The 21,956-nt window shown below is 55.3% G+C and overlaps 1 protein-coding gene across 5 annotated transcripts in view; it reads right to left on the bottom strand.

Annotated features, from left to right (window-relative positions):
• Nucleotides 1-21,956, bottom strand: part of SMPD3 (sphingomyelin phosphodiesterase 3) — a 90,168-nt gene that overhangs the window by 11,714 nt on the left and 56,498 nt on the right. For 2 of the 5 annotated variants that reach the window (XM_009431095.5, XM_063797314.1), the window contains exons 2-3: nucleotides 16,552-16,613; nucleotides 813-2,341 (exon numbers count right to left, since the gene is read on the bottom strand). In XM_009431095.5, the coding sequence (XP_009429370.1) occupies nucleotides 813-2,135 (1,323 nt within the window). In that variant the 5' untranslated portion in view covers nucleotides 2,136-2,341; nucleotides 16,552-16,613. Of the gene's footprint in view, nucleotides 1-812; nucleotides 2,342-11,366; nucleotides 11,525-16,551; nucleotides 16,614-21,956 lie in introns of those variants that run through there. The other 3 variants (XR_010152392.1, XM_063797315.1, XM_009431097.5) reach the window with 2 other exon arrangements.

Below are 21,956 nucleotides of genomic sequence, written 5' to 3' on the forward strand. Positions count from 1 at the left end.
CCACTGGCCAAATGACGCTTCAGAAAACTGTGGAAGCACCATGAGCGGCTTTTGGATAGAGAACAAAAGTCGACACTCTGAGCATCTCAGGCGCAGTAGAAGATAATGTGTAATGACCAAATTACCACAGCCTAAAAACTCCTCCAATCGAATCCAAATTAGCAGAAATAATTATGATTCACTTTAATTAGTGACTATGGAAGCGAAACCATGGCTGGTGGGCAGACAGCCTGGCAGGGCAGCTGCACGACAGCCAGGAGGGAGGGGTGTCCAGGCCAGGGAAGCTAGTGGCCTCAGTGAGCCAGGCGGTGTCACGGCCTGGAGACCTGAGGGTCCCGTCTGCTTGCCTGATGCGCTTGGTCTGGGCTGGTCTCTCTGCCTCGTATGAACCGACAGGGCCCCTACCTCGTGTTCTTCCTCACTTTATCACTGCCACCATCTCCATGGCTACCACCGCCACTCTTGCGCCAGCTCGGAACCCTTCCCAGGCCTTACTGCTCTGTTCCACTCCCACCCTCTCCCCACTTTACAGTTGGGGAAATGGTGGCTCAGAGATCTGAGGAACGGGCCCAAGATCACCCAGATGGGTCTGTCTGAGCCCAGAGCCTCGGTGCTCATCCCTGCATTGGTCTTGACCCTGTCCCCGAGCCAGGGCCCTGCTGTTTGGCTCCAGGAAAGACCGCGTCTGCCTCCCACTCCAACCTCCCACTCCAGCCCCCATGACGATGAGGACTCCCCGCTGCAGCCCCCCTGCCTACATGGCTCTAGGACCAGCTGGCACGTGGTCCTCAGGCTGGGCCGAGGTCTCCTACCTTGAGAAACAGAGCTCCCTTAGAGGCCAGGGCATCGTCGTTACACTTGTTGGGGTAACAGTGATAGGCCACGTCCATGATGGGGTAGCGGCTGGCAAAGAGGAGGCCGCTGTTGAGACACTTGAAGCTGCAGCAGCCCTGGCAGCCGTAGACCCCGACGTCGTACAGGATGTACTCGAAGTAGCCGTGCAGCTGCTCTTTCAATTTGGTGGCTGCTCGCTTGTCAAACACCTCCTGCAGGCACAGGAAGTCCAGGTTGGCAGGGAAGAAGGCGGAGACCTCATGGTCGAAGGCCTCGTCGGGGTGCCGCCTCCTGCGTGCAGCCGCCTTCTTCACCACCGAGGCCTTGTACAGGAGCTTGCTGTTGGCACCTGGCTCCCCGCTGGCACTGGTGTCTGGCCCAGCTCGCCCCTTCACCAGGGACTCCCGGGAGGCCGAGGGGCTGCCCAGGCTCCCTGAATCCCCGTCCTGCTGATTATGGTTGGGCGTCTGGCCCCTTGGGCCCCCGCCAGCTCCGTTCCTGGCCTGGCCCCCAGGCGCAGGGTCGTCAGCTTCAGGTGGCCGGCCGCCCTCCTCGCCACTGATGCGCACGATGCAGGCATCCTCCGGGCTGCTGCTGTCGACAGGGTCCCCAGAGGCTGGGCCGTTGGCAGCCTCGTCACCGGGGTGCCGCCCACCGTCACCCTTGTACTCCACAGAGGCTGTCCTCTTAATGCTCCCGGGGACGGCCCGGGCCACCCCATCGCCGCCCTGTGGTGACACCAGACTGCTGAAGCTAGCGGCGCTGATGGAGGTATTGGTGGGGGAGTCGATGTAAATTTTGATCTGGGGCCGGGCGGCCCCATTGCGGATTCTCTGCCCTATCTCCTTGGCCCGCGCTTGGGTGTTAAAAAGGTTGTTGACCCTGGCGAGTGAGTCGGGCAGGAGGCAGACATTGGCAGTGGCAAAGCAGAAGCTTTTGCCAGGCCCCGTGCCCTTCCATTCACTGAGCAGGGCTGCCCCACCGGCCAGGCCCTTGTCTTCCAGCCGTGAATAGATGTAGGGCCGGCGGGCCGACTGCAGTGGGGACCAGAAGAGAAAGCCGAGAAACGCAAAGGGCAGCGAGGCCACCAGGAGGGCCAGGTAGATGGGCGTGAAGAGGGCAGTGCAGAGCAGCTGCAGGCAGCACGGGTCGTCTGCCCGCTGGCGCTTCTCATAGGTGGTGGGTATGAAGGAGGCAGCGAGCCGGTCCACCAGCCAGTAGCATGGAAAGATAAGGGCCCAGGACACACAGTGCAGGGCGGACAGACAGCTGTTAGGAAAGGGGGTCGTGTACAAAACCATCGCAGCTCACTGGGCGCCGCAGCCGGCCCTACTACATGGTGTCCGTGGCAGCTGCGGGCACTTTCCTGGGCGAGGGTGGGCGAGTTGGGGGCAGCTGGAGGAGGGGTCACCTCCTGGCGAGATGCAACTCCAGCTGGTCAATGGCGAATGTTGGCCAGCCGGTCATGGTTCACCTCGGTGGGCCATGCGGAGGCCTACTGCAGACCCTGCAGAGACAAAAGTAGGGGGACTGTTTTTAGTGATCTTCAGGGGAGTGGGTCAGATATGGGGCCTTTGCCCCAGCTCATCCCACTCCTGCTTCCCCTGGTGTGAGTGGGACAGTTCTGAGAACCAGGCTGGAGCTGGCAGGCTCAGCAGGTGGCTGGGAGACAGGCCCGCACACCGCTTCCTCCATGTATGCTGTTCTCTTGGAGCGAATAGCTTGGTGATATGACTGCCCCTAACTAACCATCTTGACCTTGTAACCCAATTGCTTGAAAAATGGTCCTGGTTTTCAGAGACTTACAGATTTGTGGGTGCAAAGGGAGCAGGCAGGGCATCCTAGAGGACGCCTGGGCCCACCCTGACCGGGGGCCGCCGGAAGCCCATCAGGAGCCAGGACAGTTTTTAGAATGAGAGGGCAGGTGACCCTGGGTCAGAGGAGCCACAAACATGGCCACTTGTCATGGAGTGCCTGCCAGCTAAGGACAGAGCAGGAAAAAACAGCAGAGCAAAGGGGCCAGAGACTCCTGGAGCAGAGGGCAGTGTGGCCAGCAGGACCGCAGGGGAGGGCGGTCCCCCTCCATGCACAACCGGGCTGTCACTGTGGCCCCAGCCTGCAGGATCACACCAAGCCCAGTGCTTCCACTCCACTGACTGCGGGAGAAACCCCCCAGCAATGAGGATCCAGGCGCAGCCTGCGTCTTACCAACTTCCAGAACCATCAGAGTTCCCCTGGCAGTCCCTGTGACTTTTGGAGAAGCTCCCTGGGGCTGTGTGGGTCTGGCCCAAGCTTTAACCGCTGTCCCTCATGTACTCCAAGATGCAGCCCAGTCGAGACCCACAGCCATCTGAATAAGCCCACCCTGGGTCCCCTGTGGGAGCCACAAGTGGGTCTCAGAGCAGACTCAGAGCTCCACCTAGGCAAGGCTGCCAGGTGCTTCTATTGTGCTGAATGTAAAATCAATAAAAGACAAGCTTCTGGAGTGTTTGCCCAGCCTCCGGGGACCCACGTGTGATCACCCCGTGGGGGAGCCTATAGAAGTGTAACCCAGACTTTCCATGACTGGAGCAGTTGGGCCACTCTTTTCCCACCCACTGTCTTGCTGACTCAGCCCAGCTCCTGCCCTGGCACTTTGGGGGGTCTGAGCCCACGGTGCCATCCATCCTGGCCCCACACCCTCTCCTCCTCCTGAATCCCTGGTCACCCAAGCCAGGGACCTAGGTGTCACTGGACTCTGCCTTTCCTCAGTCCCCATCAGTCCCTGCCACTCCTGCTGGACCCCCTGCGCCGGCCTGGGACTGCATCACGGTTCCCCAACTTTATCAGCCTCCACAAGGGCTGAAGGGATGCTCTCTATGTAGTCCGCTGTGTCACAGCTGCCTCACACCTACTGGAACTCCCTCAGCCCTTAGTGGGGAGCTCAGCCCCTCCGTCAGGCCTGCGGGTCTCTGCAGCCCCCTCCCCTGGACGCCCGCCTCTCACTTGTGTCCCGTCCCTGCCTGCCATTCCCCATCCTCTGCCCCTCGCCTCGCTCACCCTTTCTAAGACTCAACTTAGAAATTCCCTCCTTAGAAGACTTTTGGACCCCTTGCCCCGGTGGCTTAGGTGTCTCCACCGGTGGCTCTCATCCCCGCCACGTGTGGCCTGGTCTCTGCAGTTCTATATCACAAATGCTCTGGGATATGGCCACCTGCCCAGCAGACCGCAAGCTTCAGGAAAGAATAGGCTGCACAGGGGCTCCCTAGAGTCCCAGGCTTGCACCAGCAGGTATGCAGGACATGGGGGATGAGGGGAGGTTCACCTGGATGCCTCCAGCCAGAGAGGGGGCAGCTCTTTTCCCACCAGCCCGAGGTGTGCGGAGGGGGTTTCTGTGGGGCATGTCAGAGGCCCCAGGGCAAGTCTGCAGTCACCACCTCCAGGGCTTAGCGTCTAAAGGTGAACTTGAGCTGGGGCTGTATCTGGTTCTGATAAGCAGCTTCACAAGGCTGTCACTCTCCTCAGGGGAAATGCCTTTGAAGCCAACACTGGACGGGTGCAGTTTGGAGCAGCATGTGTGTCTGTGCAGACCACGGCGGGGCAACCTGGAGCCATGGGAAAGCAGCTCTGTGCTGGGCCTCAGTGAAATCTGGGACATGGGCATCTCACTCTGCGGCCAGTGCTCGTGGCTCAGTGCTCAGCGGGACTGGTGGGTGTCCAGGTCCACCCCCGCCTGCCATCTGGCTTGGGAGACTCCAGGACGTACTCCCTCATTCTTTCTCTAAAATCCCAGCAATTGCTGCAAGATGAATCAAACCTGCAGAGGGAGCGACAGCCCACTCACTCTCCCTCCCAGGCTGGAGGGTTCCCCCCCCAGCAAACCTGCAGCCCTCATTGTGTGGAGCCGGCTGTCTTCACACTGGCTGGACTGACATCCACAGGAGGGGACACAGAGTCACCCACAGGCACCTGTCTCTGGTGGACCAGCTGGGGCCAGAGGGAGAGCTTGCAGGTCCTGTCCCTGTGGGGACAATGGGGGCGGGATGGGGGTCTCTCAAGGCTCTCCAGCCACCAGTAGTCCCTGCAGTTGGCACTAAGGCCTCAGGTTAAGGGTCCAGGCCAGATTCTTGGGGCCACCTGGACGTCACCCCAATGTCATGAAGCAGGCCCATTCCTGAGTCACCCTCATCTCTGTGGCCTGAGGTCACCAGCCCAGCCTGGCCAGCACCATCCTCACCTGAGCTCCTGCCTCACCCCGGCATGCCCTGCTGCCCTCAGCCTCAGCCACAGCCCCAAGCCCACCACCAGTGTGCAGCGGGTCCTCCTAGACACAGCTGATTCTCTCTCTCCCTTTGGTGGTCTCACTGTCTTGGGGGACAAAGTCCAGTCTCCCAGTCTGTATCTAGGGGCCCTTTGTGCTTCTGCCTCCACCAGCTTTTCCCTCATCCACCCCCACCCTGGGCTCCACCAGCAGGAAGGGCTGTGCAGGCTGAGCCCTGGCGTGAGGACACTTTGGCAGAAGGATTCGGGAGGAGGAGGTCTATCCTGTCTGCACCATGCTGCCGTCCTGGCAGAACTGGCTGCTATTCCACAGTGTGGCCACAGCTCCCTCATGGGTCAGAGGAGGGTGGAGACTCACTTCATCAAAGGGTTCCTAAGGGAATTCTGCAAACCTGCTCTCCCGTGTGGCGCATCCCTGACACTGGCCCATCAGGGCTGGGATCTGCTATTGGCTGAGATGGGGCTATGGAGGGTGTAGAGGAGAGAGACTCTCTCCTCAGCTGCCCTGGGCCCCCCTTTCTCCTGCTGTGATCCCAGAAACCCTGTGGGCCAGCTTCCCATGGCCCTGCCAGCAATGGTAGTGAGTGGCCAGTCCTGATCTTTACACTTCTCCTGGGCTGGCCAGAGGACTGTCTTTGGTCCTTATTCAGGAATTGATGGGATTTGAGGTGACTGGCAGCTGGTGGGCAGGAGTGGCCCAAGATCACTCCTCTAGGAAGTGGCAGAGCCAAGCATGCCAGCCCTTCCCGCTGCCCTTCCAGGCCCCTCCTAGTGACTCCAGGTCCCCCGTCCATAGCCCCTCGCCAGCTTCCCAGCTGCTGCCCCCTGCCCTGCTCCTGTGTGCGGCCCCTGCCTCTGCATAGAAGCCGCTGGCGCAGGAGACACAAAAGGGATTGCCACCCATGGAGAAACCATGGAGCTGGTTTCTAAGGCTCTGTGGTTAATTATCTTGTCTCAGGGAAATGAAAGGAGGGTAAATAAGCAACAACACATTAATTAGTCTGATCTACACTTTCCCATGAAAGAGGAGAACTACAGTTAAACATTAGAGGCTGGTAACTGTTCAGAGAAACCCCCAAGTCCTCAGAGAGGTGGCCAAGGCAGGACATGCTCCCTGGCCCGGGCCTGCTGCGTGGTGGTGCTCAGCCGCACTGGTGCCTGTCCCCTTCCTGTTGCCTGCGCTCCTTTGGCCTAGTTGGGCCATTGAGTGGGCCCAGGCCAGAGTCTGTCTCCAGGTGGGGGACTCCATGCCCCCGCTCTCTGCTTCCATGTCCCTGGACTGGCAAGTTTGCCAAGTAGAGTCCACTGTGGGCCCCTCTGAGGGGACTGGCAGGACCCCCAAAGGCCTTGAGGGCTGAGTTTTTGCAGCTCAACCTCAGACTGCATTGTTCCCCCAGGGCTCCTTATTTTGAAGTCCACAGTTATCCATGGATTTGTCCCCTTTGCGAATCCTGGTGTGTGGCTTCTGAGGTTGCCCAGAATGACATCCCCCAACACCATGCTCTCCAGACCTGAGTGGAGTCCCGATGTCTCCGGGTCGTCATAGGTCCTGGCAGGCCCCATGGTCACTCCTGAGCCCTGGGGTCAGTGTGGGAGGCCACACAGTACCCCAAGGCTGGGCTCCTGGGAGTCAGCCCCGACCTAGAAAAGGAGACTTTAGACCTGCCCCTGGCCCTCGGCTTCACCGGCCACTGCTTAGCTTGGGCTTGGGACTCAGGGTGACCTGAGTGCAACCCTGCACTAGTCAGGACTTTCTACCTCCCAGGATGATCATAAGGACAGAAAGGAACCAGGCTAGAGACCTGGCCAGGCCCTGCTTCCTTCCCTACCCGCTCCTGGTAGGACCTCCCGACCACTCCTCCCCTGAGGTCAGCCCTTGTGTGCCCTGTTTGCTCTCCCCAGCCTGGTGTCCTGGGCACGGTTCTGGGGGTCACTGGAGCCCACCCACAGAAGTCCCAGGATCCTGACTGTCCCAGAGTGCCTTCAGGAGCCTCAGAGACATCAGCCACACTGCCTAGGCTGGAGCTGCTGGACTTCACTAGATTGTGGCTGTTCCCTGCAGTGGGGACTGGGCTGCAGGGAGCAGAGAGCTCCATGGTTTGCAGGTTGACCCAAGTAGGAGGAGAACTTGCCCTGGGACTTTGGGAGCCCAGAAAACCCCAAGTCCAGATGTGAGGGGATGAGGGGAAGAAGTGAACAAGTCCTGGGCAGGACCCAGGTGGCCACAGCCCCAGCCGCTCCTGGTGGGTGTGTGGCATTGACAGCCGGCAGCCCCAGACTGCGGCTGCTCCTGCGAGTGACTGATAATTTGCAGTCAGTCTGCAGCCATGAGACCCCTGTTGCTGACATATGACCTGAGGCATCACAGCACGGACAGTGGGAGACTATGGCTGCTCAGAGGCCTGCACTGAGCCAGAGCCCCCCTCCCTAGACACTGGCCTGAGGGCTCAGGGGGCAGCTGATCTGCCATCACCAGCGGCGGGTGATCCCAGGAATAAGGCCTAGCCAGGCTGGTCCTGTCTGGACAAGCCATGGTGGCCAGGACCTCTGCTACTGGACGTCAAATACCACCAGCACCAAGACAGTCATCCCATTTCCCAACTCCCTGGCAATAGACATGCAGGTGTAATGGCACACTGGCTCTGCTTGCACAGTGGTGCAAAGGGTCCTAGGTGGATCCTGGCTTTGAATTTGAATTTCTCTGGTGGTGGGAAAGTGAACAAGCCAGACCAGTTCTGCTGGTAAGGCAAGCCCTGGCCCCTGTGAGGAAGCCTACAGCATTTTCTAGGGATCTCTGAGCCTGGGGGAGCTTCTGGAAAATTGAGGAGGTTTGGGAGTTGCCCCACTTTGGCGCTAGGATGAGGCCTGTCTCCCCTCCACTGCCCTTTCCTCTGGCTCATGTGCTTGCTGACACTGCTCTTCCCGGCAGCAGGGCTGGGAGTCCCAGAGCAGAGAGGCCTCCTCTGAGTCCCTGTTGTGTCCACAAGCTCATGTCTAAACAGGAGCTACGCCAAGCCCCTGGTTTCCGCAGGAAAAGCCACGTGGATTGCTCCAATCCAATTACCCAAGGTGCCTGCATCCGCCTGTGGCACTGAGCTCAGGCCGGGCCATTTCTGCCTGGATGCATGCTGCAGAGGAGTTGGCATGGCAACATGAGCTCTGAGCTGCTGAAACTTAAGTCAACTCGTGGCTGGGAGGACAGAAAGACAGAAGCGGATGCCTTTCTGAGTGATGCAGGTTGGACACATCCACACTAATTCCCGAAAGCCACATCCCAGATAGAATTGGGGTCTGGGGTCTGGCAAGAACATGTGTGCTGTGGCAGCGGCTCCTACAGACACAGGTGTGCCAGGTAAATGCCTGTTCATCCATCTAGATCCAAAGCACCTGCCTCCTTCTCCCTGCAGTCCTCCCTGACCTGCACCGCCCCCCACCCCCTCAGTCTGTCACTCTAATCAGGCACGTGTCTGTTTGCACGTCCTGGATGGAGCTCCAAGTCTCGGCACCACCACAAGCCTGAAGCCCACCCTGCTGCACTCCACAGGAAGGGCAGTGAGCCACCCAGGCCACTCAGCACCAGCCCTCCTGACCTGGAAGGTCACACAACCCAGCTAGACTACCCTAAGCTCTCCCTGGAACCCTTACTGGGCCCTTTAGGAAAGAGGCCTGCATTTTATCTGAGATGGAAGGTTAGGAACCTGAAGCTTCTGGAACCTTCTTTGAGAATGAATCCAATTCAGAGGAAAACAGACCTTAGGGCTAGAAGGAAAGAGACCAAGTCCTAGAGACATCGTTGAGCTCTGATCTCCCTGCACCCAAAGCCAGCACAACCCACAGACTTTCCAATTAATGATTCAGCAGTTCCCCTTTTCCTTGCTCTAGTCCCTTTGAGTTGGTTTCTGGCATTTGCCACCAAATGGATCCTGTCTCAGATACAGCTATGTGATCTTTCTAAAATGCGATTCTATCAGGTCCTCTCCTGTGCAAACCTCCTGTGGCTCCCCGTTGACGTCCCACTGGGAAAAGTGGAGGCTCCCCTGAGTCCTGGGAGGCCCTGCAGAACCTGGTGCCTCTGGCCTGTGCCTTATCAGCATCCCTTGGGAGACCACAGTGGAGCAGATGCTGGGAGCACAAACTCTGGTGTTGGACATGCAGAGCCAGGTCGACCTGCTGGATATTGGACAGGCTGCTCAACTGACTGTGCCTTAGTTTCCTCACATGTTAAGCCTTGGTAATAACCGTCTCTCAGGGTAGTTGCAGATGGTGCACGTGCAGCACCGAGTGTGGTGCCTGCCTCATCTCTAGGATGCTTATTTTTATCATTTTGCTATCACTGTTAATTCCCTTGCTGCAAAGTCCTGAAGATACAGCCGGAGCCTTCAAAGTCTCCTCCTCGTGAGGCTGGTTTGCCTTACAAAGAGGGTTCTCTTTGCTCTCCCAGGTGCATGGCGAGGACAGTGCAGGGGACGGCGTCAGGGCCTCTGTCTCCTTGCAGGAGGTTATCAGAGCCATCTGTTGTGGGCTGCTTGTGCGAGCCCAAGGCACAGGCTTCTGCAGAAGCCAGGTGCAGGCAAAGGGGCCATACAATTTTCAAAAAGAAACTTTTCACAGGAGGTATTACTGCACCGTGTGATTTCTGAGAATAGGAACAGGCTGTGAGCAGCTCTGGGGCACTCCTTCAACCAGCCAGCCTCGGCATTTCCCTGGCGAAGTCAGAAAGCCCAGATGAAGCCAACTCGGGCGTGATTGGAAAGCAAATCTCAAGCCAGGTGAGTGGTGCACGTCCTAGAGGTGCAAGAGCCAACGTGATGTTTCAAACAGCAGGACCCCTGGGTCCAGGCCCTTGTGCCACGGTGACATGGGCAGTTGCCCTGGAGGCATGGGCCCCATCCTAGGGGGACAGCTGAGTTTGAAGACCTGACTGCCCACTCTCTACCACCTGTCACTCCAAAGTCATCTATTAGTGACCACAAAGGGTGCCAGCAAGGAGAAGGCTGGATGGAGGCTGGCACCTAGACCCACGTCTGAGCCACACCAGGCAGCACCTCCTCTCATTCCTGTGTTCTGCTCACAAACCAGCCTGACGACCAGACTTATCTGCCAGAGTTTGCAAGGGCAGAAGCCCGCAGGGCTCCCGCCAGTCCTATGCCCTCATGGAGGCTGAGCCCAAGACAGAGAGGAGGCCAGGGGCAAAGTCTTGCTTCAGGATGAAGATGGGGAACCTCCTCCACCTGAGGCAGCTCCGGGGCCGAACTGGAGCAATCACAGGCCACAGCTGAGCATCTAGCCAGGCAAGGCCTCCAACCTCAAGTGCTCTGAGCCTGCCTGGGTGCTGAGGCCTGTGCCTGGGCTGGGCCTTGCAAGTCACCAAAGCAAGGGATCCTGCAACACCAAAGCAGGTCACATCACCTGCTCCCGGCTGACCAGCGCCACCTGCATCCTCAGGAGGCCCTCTGCCCTCAGCACCACCTCTGCCCTTCATAGGAAGGAGACCAGGAGGGCCTTGCTTCTCTCAGGTTCTGCCGTTGAGATTTCTGTCCCAGCCAAGTCCCTGCTTCCCTGACATGAAGGCTGATGTTAATGGTTCATGAGCCTAACAAGGCTTGGAATATGCTTTACTTAAGAGGGGATGACAGCATACTTTCTGTGGGAGTAGAATTTTAAACACAAGTCCACACAAATGTTAGGATTTAGGCAGACCCTGTGTCGGCTGCATTTCAAGTACAGCATTTCCTTCTGGAACGGATTGGCCGACTGCACGATGTGTAGGCATTTCAAGGCACCAGAGAACACAGATTAAGACGACAAACCTTCCTAAAACAGAACAGACGGGCTAACATTCTTCGGAAGGGAATCATTTCACATTCAGTCTAAAGTTTTCTATGCAAAGAACATTTAACAAACTGAGTCCTAGAGGAAAATTTATGCAGAGCTTAAGAAGCAAGTGAGTGAGAATGAGTAAATAAAATCAGGTGTCAGCATTTCACTCACCCTCCCAGGCGGCTGGGCTTTTTGGACGGAGGCAAGGCCTCACTGCTGAGGGTTGAGGCCCCGTCCTGGACCCTTTTGGAGACCTCTAACCCCAGGCCACTGCTCTACACATGGCACCATGAAAGACCCTCCCTCTGCACACAGCACCATGAAAGCCCTTGGCTCCAAGAGAACCAGCCAGAACACCCTCCCCTTTGAGAGAGGATGCCCCAGCTCAGGCCCAACCAAGGGCTGCTGTACATCTGAAAGGGGAGACCAGAGCTCTTTTCCCTTTAGTTTACCTCTGCTTCCAAGCCCGAGACAGGACTCTTGCCTCACCTCCTCTGGCCCCTGGAGCACCTGGAACCTGATGTCCAGCCAAGAGGTAGGACTGCACTTCCTGGTCCTCTGGCGGTTGGGTGGGATCACGTGATGAGTTCTGACCAATGAGCTGTGAGTGAAAGTGATCTCGGGTATTGCTGCGCTTAAGTACTTAAACAGTAGATGTGGAACCTTCCAGAGCTCTCTCCCTCTGCCACATTGACCTGCAGTGTTGGAGATGGTGGCTGCTCCGTCAGCCTCAGTCCAGGGTGAAGAGACATGGAGCAGGGCCCCAGCTAACCCACATGTAGTGTGGGCAAGAAGAAAACCTTTGATTATAACCACCGCATGACCCATCCCATCCTGACCAATAGAGGACAGCTTCTGATTGGCTGTGTAATTAGTCCACTTACTTGATGCTGAAAACAAGCCTCATTACGGACAGCTTGCAGTTTCTCAAGAATACAGCCAGATCTACCCTCCAATCCAATCCAACTCTTCCTGCTCTCAAGGATAATGAAACAATAATGATGTTCCTTTGTCCTGAATCCAGGCCAGGCGGTAGGCTCACTCCTCACCTCCTCAGTGTGGCCTAAAAAAGTCCATTCCTACCTGTCCAAGTTCTTCTAGCACGATGAAGCACCAGGGGAGCTGAGTCTTAATCTTTTAATTTGTAGTGGAAACTTTCTGCTCAGAGAAGCGGTTGCTTTGGTGACACAGGTAGCACAGTAAATCCGTAGACGTGGAGAAGTAAATCCACCGGAAACCTCTGCCAGGGGTCAGGGTATGGGTTGGTCACAGGGGCCAAGTGAGCCCTGTAGGGGAGGGGCAGGAGGCAACACTGGGGGTCCTTTAAGGTGGGCTCAGATAGAGACAAAGCCCAGAGGCCCAGCTTGGTGAGACACTGCCAGGTGTGGCTGGCTGACAGTGCACCCAGGGCTGGCAGGGGCAGTCTGGGCAGAAGCTGTTAAACAGGGAGGCTGGGGGCACTGGGCGAGTCAGATGCAGCACAGTGGCTGCTCAGGGTATTGCATGGCAAGGGCCTAGGGTTTCTGGCAGCAGAGACTTTGCCTCCTAGTTGTGTATAGTTGAGGGTGGGGTGTCCCCGAGGGAGGGTGTGGAGATAGGAAGGTGGTGGGTATTGGGTGGAGCAAGCCGTGAGCAAGGGAGGAACAGGTGTGGTGGTGGGACAGAAAGGGAACTGAGAGTGGACTCAGGGAGGTGGAGCCACTTAGGGAATCCTGCCTTGCCAGGGCCATGCCTTTGAGGACCGTAATGACTACCAGATCACTGACTGCAGACAAGGAGGCGTCCTCCAGGAGGGGCAGCTGGGGAACACGGGCCTGAGGGGAGGATCCCCTGCATTCACTTAGTTTGCCCTCAGTTAGTTTTTTTGTTTGTTTTGTTTTGTTTTGTTTTTTGTTTTGGAGATGGAGTCTCGCTCTGTCGCCCAGGCTGGAGTGCAATGGTGCAATCTCTGCTCACTGCAACCTCCACCCCCCCACTGGGCTCAAGCGATTCTCCTGCCTCGGCCTCCCGAGTATCTGGGATTACAGGCATGTGCCAGCTAATTTTTTTTGTATTTTCAGTAGAGATTGGGTTCCACCATGTTGGCCAGGCTGGTCTCGAATTCCTGACCCCAGGTGATCCACCCGCCTCAGCCTCCCAAAGTGCTGGGATTACAGGCTTGAACCACCGTGCCCAGCCAGGTTTGTTTAACTTAAATGCTTAGCCTGTCCGGATAGCATCCCACCTACACTGTGCAGAGCAAGCTGGCTCAAGTCATCCCTTCTGCTCAGAGCATGCTGGCTGCATCTGTCCTGAACTCCAGGAGGGCTGAGTGGCCCTCTGGCTGGTTGGGGGTCTGGGTGGCAACCCACCTGAGGCTGCCTGCCCTCCCCCGCACACCACAAGAGAAAAGGAAGACAGAGTGTCTCACTAGACTTTCTTGGTAAAGTTTTGGAAAGAAAATGTCCAGAACAGAGGTCAGCACCTCTGAGAAAACAGTCCATGCAGTTTCAACCAGATTGGCCTTAGGAAATAGGCCCAACCGGAGGTGTAAGAGGCTCATTCCTCATCTGTTCTCCACTTGCTGCCCCTTGGTCCTGGCGCCATCCTCTTGCTGCCCGCGCCATGGGACTGCTCCTTCTCAGGGCCCTTGGAGGATCCCTCAGAGCCCCTTCCCTGCCCACTTCTTAGGGGCTGGACTTTCTCTTGCCTCTTCCCTCCCTTCTCGGCTGATCCCTTGTGGGTTACCTGTTTCCAGGTGACAGCCAGCCCAGGTATCTCCTGATCTCTGACCACATGTATTTGATTGACAACTCTACATCTTCCTCTAGAAGTTTATTACCCCTCCTCCCCCCACTTCCCCACATACAATTCTGTCTCCCAAATAGTTCTGGGCCCTGGACCTCTTCCATACCCTGTCTCCTCTTCCCAGCTCACAATTCTGCCCCCTAGTCCCCTGGATCCATTCCCACAGCCATATCCCAGTTCAGGCCTCGCCCTCTCCAACCTAGACACTGTAACAGATTCCACCTTGTCTCCCTCCTCTGGCCCACCTGGCAGCTGGTGGGGTCTTTCTAAACTACACATCATACCACACTGCTCCCCTATAGCCCTTCAGTAGTGCCTGCGGACTCCAGGAGGTTGCCCAGGCACGTAGGCAGGGAAGGGCAGGCTATATCTGGTGGCCTGATTCCTCTGTCTCCTCTTGCTCCTGGAGCTCCAGGGGCCCTGACCCGAGCAGTCCCCCACTGTGCCCTTCCAGGCCTCCACACTTCTGTTGGGGCTGTTCCCTGACAGCCGTCATCTGTGTGAAGGAACGTGGCCTCAGCAGAGGAGCTCAGGGTTCAAGATTCACAGAGAAGATCCCTTCATCAAAACTCAGCCAGTCCACCGATGGCCCCTGGGATAACTAGAGGACCTTAGGCTGAGGCCAACCAGGCCCTTTCTCTCTTGATAGCTGAGTGTTTCTGTGCATGTATTGCACAAGCTTGCAGTCTGCATACTAGAAAGGGAGGTAACCAGCCCCTGATAGATCTGACACCTTCAGATCTATCAAGCTAAAAACAGAACTGAGAGACCGGAGGCTCAAGCTATGTCAGCAAATTCCATCCTTCAAAGCAGAAGGAGGGACGGCCTTGTGTGTGTGACTCTGTGGGTTGTCTCTGCAGGACCAGGGACCCTGCCCATGTGGAGCCCTGGGGTTGGGGGGTAAGGTGCTCCCCCACCATCCCAACTTCCAGTCCCAGGGAATGAGGGTTCTGTTTTCTAACTCTGAGGCCAGATGAAGAGAACAAAGCTTGTGCCCCCCACTCCCCCCGCAAGCACTCAGTATTTTATTCCATCACCTGACCCTAGCTGTGTGTAGAGTAGGCAGGTAATAGGAACCCCTGCCGACCGAGAACAAGTGGCAGCCCTGCCCCCTGCTGACCTGGAGCTGCAGCCAGAATGGGCTCATCTGAGGCCACCTGCGGCCTGCTTGGGACCTCAAACTCATTCCCTCCCTTCCTTCCTTTCTCTTTCCCTCCTGAAGCGGGGACACAGCTATGAGCCAGTCGATGGCAAAGACAAGAGGGAGATTGGACATGAGCATCAGAATTGCAGAAGTAACAGCCGCCTCTTGGGGACATCAGAGAAGGCGTCACCCAGCACCTCAGAGAATATGCTTTTCACACTGGGGGTGCATTTATACTGCACAACTACCCCAAATGGGTACAGCTGGCCCCACTTACAGATGAGGAAACGGAGACTCAGAGAAGTAAATGGCAGTCCCTGAGAGGTGCAGCCAAGTCACCTGACTCCAATTTCCTTTTTCTCTCTACTTTTCTTGCCAAGGCTGATATAAGTGATATGCAAACATATCCAGAAATATGTAAATGAGCAGCATCCAGCACCACCCTTACTTCCAGGACAAGTTCTGGGGGAAGAGTAACATTCCCTACACTGTCCTTCTTGTCGTTCCCCCTCGATTCCCACAAAACAAGACCTTTGCCTCTTTTTTCAGTCCCCTGAAGGTTACATTTGTCACCCACCCCCACTGAGCCATTGGTGAAAACTCCAACGATCTTATTCCTCCCTCCCTGCGAGCTGCTGGTCTCATCTATTTCCCCTTTTTTTCTTCCATCCAGTCACCACCACCTTGGATCCCCAAATCTCCCTGCCCCCAGCCTGGTGACCACCCTGGCAACCCTGACAACGCTTAATTTGTCAATATTTGAGAAGGAGTGGGCTCTTACAGTAGTCTTGTTTTGGCTCCTAGTCTGAGGTTCCTGACTGTCGGGGGTCACTAGTTTCTGCTTTTATTCCTGAGAATGGGCCGGTAGTCTGAATTACTTCTTTGGGATGGATTCAAGAGTAGAATTACTCAGTAAACTTTAACGCTTCTGATACATATTGCCAAACTGCTTTCTACCAAGGTTCTGTCAATTTACTGATTGTTTGAGAATATGTGTTTCACAACATCCTTACCAACTCTGGGTTTTAACATTAAAAAATGTGATTTTGGCTGGGCACAGTGGCTTGTGCCTGTAATCCTAGCACATTGGGAGGCCAAGGTGGGCAGATCGCTTGAGCCCAGGAGTTGGAGACCAGCTAAGGCAACATGGCAAAACCAGTCTCTGCAAAAAACACAAAAATTAGCCAGGCGTGGTGGTGTGTACTTATAGTTCCAGCTACTCAGGAGGCTGAGGTGAGAGGAACACTTGAGCCCAGGAAGTAGAGATTGCAGTGAGCTGAGATTGCACCACTGCACTCCAGCCCCAGAGACAGACAGGTCTCAAAAAAAAAAAAAAAAAGTTTTTGATAGTTTAGTGGGCAGTGGTATCTGGTTACATTTTTCAGGATGCTTAATTTGTATTCCTTTTATGAAGTGCTGCTTCAAATCCTTTTCCCATATATTGAGGGAGTTATTGTTTTCTCCATAGATTGGGTGTATTGCACTCCGCTTGAGTCAGGTTCAGGATGGGACCCAGATGGCCAGCTCCAGATTGCTTACCCCAGAGCTGTGGTTTTCAAACATTTTAACAAGCAGGAGAGCCTTTTCTTAATCTCACACAGCATCTCTTTATAAAAATACTAACAAGTAGCCCATGAGGAAAGGCTTGGAGCGCTCCCTTCCCCACCCCCACCCCACCCCTCTGGTTCCAGAAGCCTTGGTTTTACCTGAGGAGGGGCCACTGGGACCTTGTTGTCCTTCTCTCTGAAGAAGAGCTGTCACCGCAGACCTGAAAGGAGATGAGCAGTTCACAGGGGTGCCCGGAACAATCTCCAGAGCTCACCTGACAGCCACCGAGCAGCCCAGAACAGGTGAGCCAGGTACAAAGACCAAGGGGCCTCACCTGCGGCCAGAGGCACTGCCACACCCTCCACGTCGCCAGGGCGAGGGTGTGTGCCCGGCAGTTCCAGTGGACGAAGTGCAGCCCCAGTGGGTGGGGCCCGAGGCTTGTGTGACAGATTTTCAGGGAGGAGGGTTGCCAAGAGGAGAGGACTCTGAGGGTGGGATGGATGAGCCCTCCACGTCGACACTGGGACCCGGGCCAGGCGCAGGGGGTGCGGGGTGAAGGTGGAGGGTGGGGAAGAGGTGAATTCAAAAGCTCCAGCTGCAGGGCCCAGGTTTAATCTGATAGTTAGAACCAGAACAATCAGAGCTTTGGGAGATTTGTGCAATCTCTGCTTCCCTAAGATACTGAGGGTAGGGGAGAGCTGAACCCAGGCCAGGGAAGAGGGACAGTGGCCACCAGGATGGGGTGGATTAGGGGAGGAAGAGCAACACTGAGAGGAACCAAAGGGATTTGGTGGCTCCCCCCTTATCTAAGGGGGAGCAGGTCAGTGGAAGGGAGGCTCAGTGGGACACTTTGTGAACCCAGCGGGGTCTTTGGAGGAGATAGCTGGGAGGGAACTCATGTGACCCTAGGCCTTTGGACACGATGTCACTGGTTCCCCTTGCTGATTGAGGTGAGGGATCCTGGCACTATGCTCTGGGGACACTGCCCTCCACACTTGGGCCCCAGTCCCAGTTTGTAGTCCCCGCCCTTGCCCGCTAGTCCCGCCCCTGGCCTCAGGTGCTGGCCCCGCCCCTGATCCCTGGCCCCAGGCAGCTCTCTGAGCCCGTTGGCCCAGTCCCAGGCCTCGTCCCTACTAACCTGCCGAATCCTTGGCTCCGGGGCCCGCCCCCTGTCTCAGGCCCAGTCTCTGCTTTCAAGTTCAGCACCCCCCTGCCCAATGCCCAGCACAGCCAGGGCTGTCCTTGCATGCTCCACCTTCTTAAGCCAGTCCCATGGCCCGGCCCAAAGCCCTCTTACCACCCCTCCATCCAGAGTAGGGTGACCTATCACTCTTTACACTGCATCCCTTAGGTACACTTATTTTGCAAATCACCCAAACTAAGTGTTTCAGAAGAATCTGAAAGCCAAGGCCCCGTCCATTCTCTGTCCCCTAGCTGAAGATGTAGCAGCAGTGCTAGCAGGAGCGTCTCCTCCGCGGCAAACAGTTGGCTCCCTTCTCACTAGGAATTTGCACAGAAAAGGCTTGGGCTCTAATGAGACCCCGTTCTGGTCTAGGCCATCGGTCTTGGGCAAGTCATTTAACTTCTGAGCCTCAGAGGCTCCCTCCTCTGTAATATTAGGGGCCACTACAAGATCTTGGATGGCCACGGCCAGGACCAAATGAGCACCGGCACTTGATATTGCCAGATCAGAGTGGGAAGAAGGAAGCCAGAGCCCCCCAGGTCTACGCTCTGCACGTGGTGACCTGGCTTCCCCAGGAGCCCTTATGTTTATGTGGACACCCTGGCTTTTGCCCTCAGAGCCAAGTGCCTGGCAGGATCCCTCCCCACCCATAGCCTGGGGAGTCCAGCCTGCCGGGAAGCAGAGGGTGACCTGCTGTCCCGGCCTGCCCTCTGTCCCTGGGACTCCTGCCTCTTCACCCACAGTTGGCTGACAACCTGCATGCACCTCTGTCCTTCACCCTCTTGCTGGGCTGACCTGACCCAGGCCACAGGCTCACAAGCATCTGGCATTAGACATAAAGGAGGCAGGCCACTCCTGAGCCATTTGGGCCTGTGTGACTCCCAGCCCCCACTGCCCTCTCTCTAAGTGGGGAGGAGCTCACCTCTCATCCCTGAGTGAGAAGTTTGTCAAGCAGGATCTTTGGCCTCCGACATTTCCCAAATTGTCCCCCACCAGCTGCACAGCCCCCTCCCCACTCTCCACCCCACTCCCATGCCCCACCAACTCTTCTGAAAAATCCCTGCATGTTTTTTTCAAAATAGAATTAAATGACAAGAACTGACTATTTGGGGAGGGGTTCCTGAGGGGAAATGGAATCTCGACAACTTTGAAATTATAGGCCCTTCTCTTTTCTGAAAGAAAAGAGAAACATGTCAGATCATTGATATTCTGAGCCAGGCCTTGTTTTGAAATATGCTGTCCCCCTATCCTTTCACGAACCACAGAGTTTTTCCCTCTTTGAGAATAAGATCACATCAAGTCAGGGATTAGAAATGGGAAAAATTCAATCAGAGCCTCCCTCTGCCAGCTACCCATCTCAATATACTCCCAGGCGAGCAGAATCAGCTCCTGCCTCCAACCCTGCTCAGCATCATCATTCAAAACGCACCGGTAGGAAATGGTGAAACAGAAGAACCTTTCATCCCGGCTGAGCAGGGCCTGCAGTGCTGCTCTCCTGGCTCCGGCAGCTGGCTTGTGCCTAGACCGAGTCAGGCCTCTGGCTTAAATAGGCAGTAGGAGCAGAGCAGGGAGGGCCTGGGGGGCGGGTGTGGAAAGTGGGCCGTTTACCTAGCACAGCAAGGCAGTGTCTGGAGCCAGCAGTGGTCCCAAGCACGCTCCTGCCTGCCTGCCTGTCCACCAGGAGGCCTCAATCCCACAGGCCCCAAGACCACAGACCAGTACCTGGGGTGACCCCTGATGGATGTGCAGCTCCACGGGAGATGTCCCTAGATGCACTGAGCTTGGTCAGTTTCCTGGATACCTCCACCTTTCCTTTGTAGCAGAACCAGCTGTGGAGATGGATGGACCTGTTCCCTGGGGCCTCTCTCCAAGCCTCAGTTGCTGCCTTCTTAAAATGAGGATAACACTGACTTCACAGGTCCAGAAATAATGTTTGCAAAGGGCACCTAGGAGGTTGATTTATTTACCCACATGGTGATACTGGGGCCAGGTACCTTCGAGGAGGCTGGAGCCTAGAGGTTTAGTAATGTACCCAAAGTCACACAGCCTTCCATCTGACTGTCAGTGTCAGACCTCATGCAGACCTGGGGCCTCCCAGCCTCATGCTACAGTTGAAGTTTGGGGTGAGTGAGAGTGAAGAGCAGTTGCTCACCTTGGGGAAAAATCTTGACTGAACCCTAGTGAAGGGGTTACCTTTAAGTCCCCAGTGTTATGGGAAAGGGGTCCTGATCCAGACCTCAAGAAAGGGTTCTGGGACCTTGCACAGGAAAGAGTTCAGGGTGAGTCCACACAGTAAAGTGAAAGCAAGTTCATTAGAGAAGAAACAGAAGGATGGCTACCTCATTGACAGAGCAGCCCAGAGGGTGCTGGTTGGCTATTTTTATGGTTATTTCTTGATCGTGTGCTAAACGAGGGGTGGATTATTTATGCGTTTTCCAGGAAGGGGGTGGGCAATTCCTGAAACTGAGGGTTCCTCTCCTTTTTAGACCATATAAAACCAAGGGTGACTTCTGGAACATTGCCCTGGCATTTGTAAACTGTCACGGCGCTGGTGGGAGTGTCTTTTGGCATGCTAATGCATTATAATTAGCATATAATGAGCAGTGAGGACAACCAGAGGTTGTTTTGTTCACCATCTTGCTTTTGGCAGGTTTTGGCTAGCTTCTTTACTGCATCCTGTTTTCATCAGTGGAGTCTTTGTGACCTGTATCTTGTGCTGACCTCCTATCTCATCCTGTGACTAAGAATGCCTAACCTAGGCTGGATGTGGTGGCTGACGCCTGTAATCCCAGCACTTTGGAGGCTTAGGCAGGCAGATCTCTTGAGCTCAGGAATTTGAAACCAGCCTGGGTAACATGGTGAAACCCTGTCTCTAAAAAATATACAAAAACTAGCTGAGTGTGGTGGTGCATGCCTGTAGTCCCAGCTACTTGCGCTGCTGAAGTGGGAAGATCGCTGGAGCCCAGGAGTTCAAGGCTGCAGTGAGCTGTGATGGCGCCACTGCACTCCAGCTTGGGTGACAAAGTGAGACCTGTCTCAAAATAAACAAACAAAGAATAAGAATTCCTAACCTTCTGGGAATGCAGCCCAGCACGTCTCAGCCTCATTTTACCCAGCACCTATTCAAGATGGAGTTGCCCGGTTCAAACACCTCTGACAACACCACCAAGGCAAGGAGGGTGCCATGGTTGGACAGGCATGGTCAGGCAGCCTGTCTGCATATGGGTGAGACCCTGGGGGAGAGGTGCAGAAGTATCCCAGAGTAGCTGCTAGGGATGGCTGGTGAGAGGAGCTACCCTTCAAACCTCCTAGATCTCCAAGTAACACTACAGGGTGGTGAGTGGTTGGTTCAACTTGATCTTCCAGTGAGGGGGACAGTGCCCCCACCTCAGTGAACAAAGATTAGGACATAAGCTAATGGGGAATTAAGACAAAGCTGTAGTTCGTCATTTTATGCTTGAAAAAATTCTGCCCTTAAAAGTGCAAGTAACTCTGCTAGTAAATAATTGAAGTCACATGAGGGAGTTGTCTTTAACAGGAAAGTACACATTTTGATTTTGATTAACAAAATGTTAATTCCTCATTTCCCCCAAAGAAGCAGCAAAACAGAGGGCCTGGATCTCTGTTAGGTGGACTCAGAAGGGAGATCAACTTGACTGTAGATACTGAAGAAGATGAAGTTGAAGATATGATTACATATGAAGCCCATTCATCTGCCAGTCATTAATTGTTGTGTATATTGTGGACCTGACATCCTTTCAGAAGTTTGGACTACAAAGGTGGGAGACACACTTGGAAAGACTGTGCACTTCAGAGTCCAATCTAGGTTCAAATCTGGCCCTGGGCAACACTGGGCCTTCACTTAGTCTCTCTGAGCCTTGGGTTTCTACTACTTTGCAAGGCTGTTGGGAGAATTAGATGAGATGAGATTGGTGACAACTCTTTGTAGGTATTCAGTGATCAGTTATCCATTTGGAAAGATAATTCTACAGGGAGCATGGGGTGGGCAGGAGGGGAGACAAGCAGGAAGGCCAGTGCAGTAGGCAAAGCAGGGAGATGGCAGGGCCAAGGCAGTGGGAAGAGAGAAGGGTCACATATCTGGGGGACATCTAAGAGGGTAGAATGGTGTTATGAACTGAATGTTTGTGTCCCCAACAAATTTATATGTTGAAGCCCTAAACCCACTGTGTGGCTGCATTTGCAGATGGAGGCTCTAAGGAAGTATAGATGGTCTCTGACTTACGATGGTGCGACTTAAGAATTTTCAACTTTTCTTTTTTTCTTTTTTGAGACAAAGTCTCACTCTGTTACCCATACTGGAGTGCAGTGGTGCCATCTTGGCTCACTGCAACCTCCACCTCCCAGGTTCAAGTGGTTCTG

The sequence above is a fragment of the Pan troglodytes genome, chromosome 18 (genome assembly GCF_028858775.2).
Source record: "Pan troglodytes isolate AG18354 chromosome 18, NHGRI_mPanTro3-v2.0_pri, whole genome shotgun sequence".
Taxonomy (NCBI): Eukaryota; Metazoa; Chordata; class Mammalia; order Primates; family Hominidae; genus Pan; species Pan troglodytes.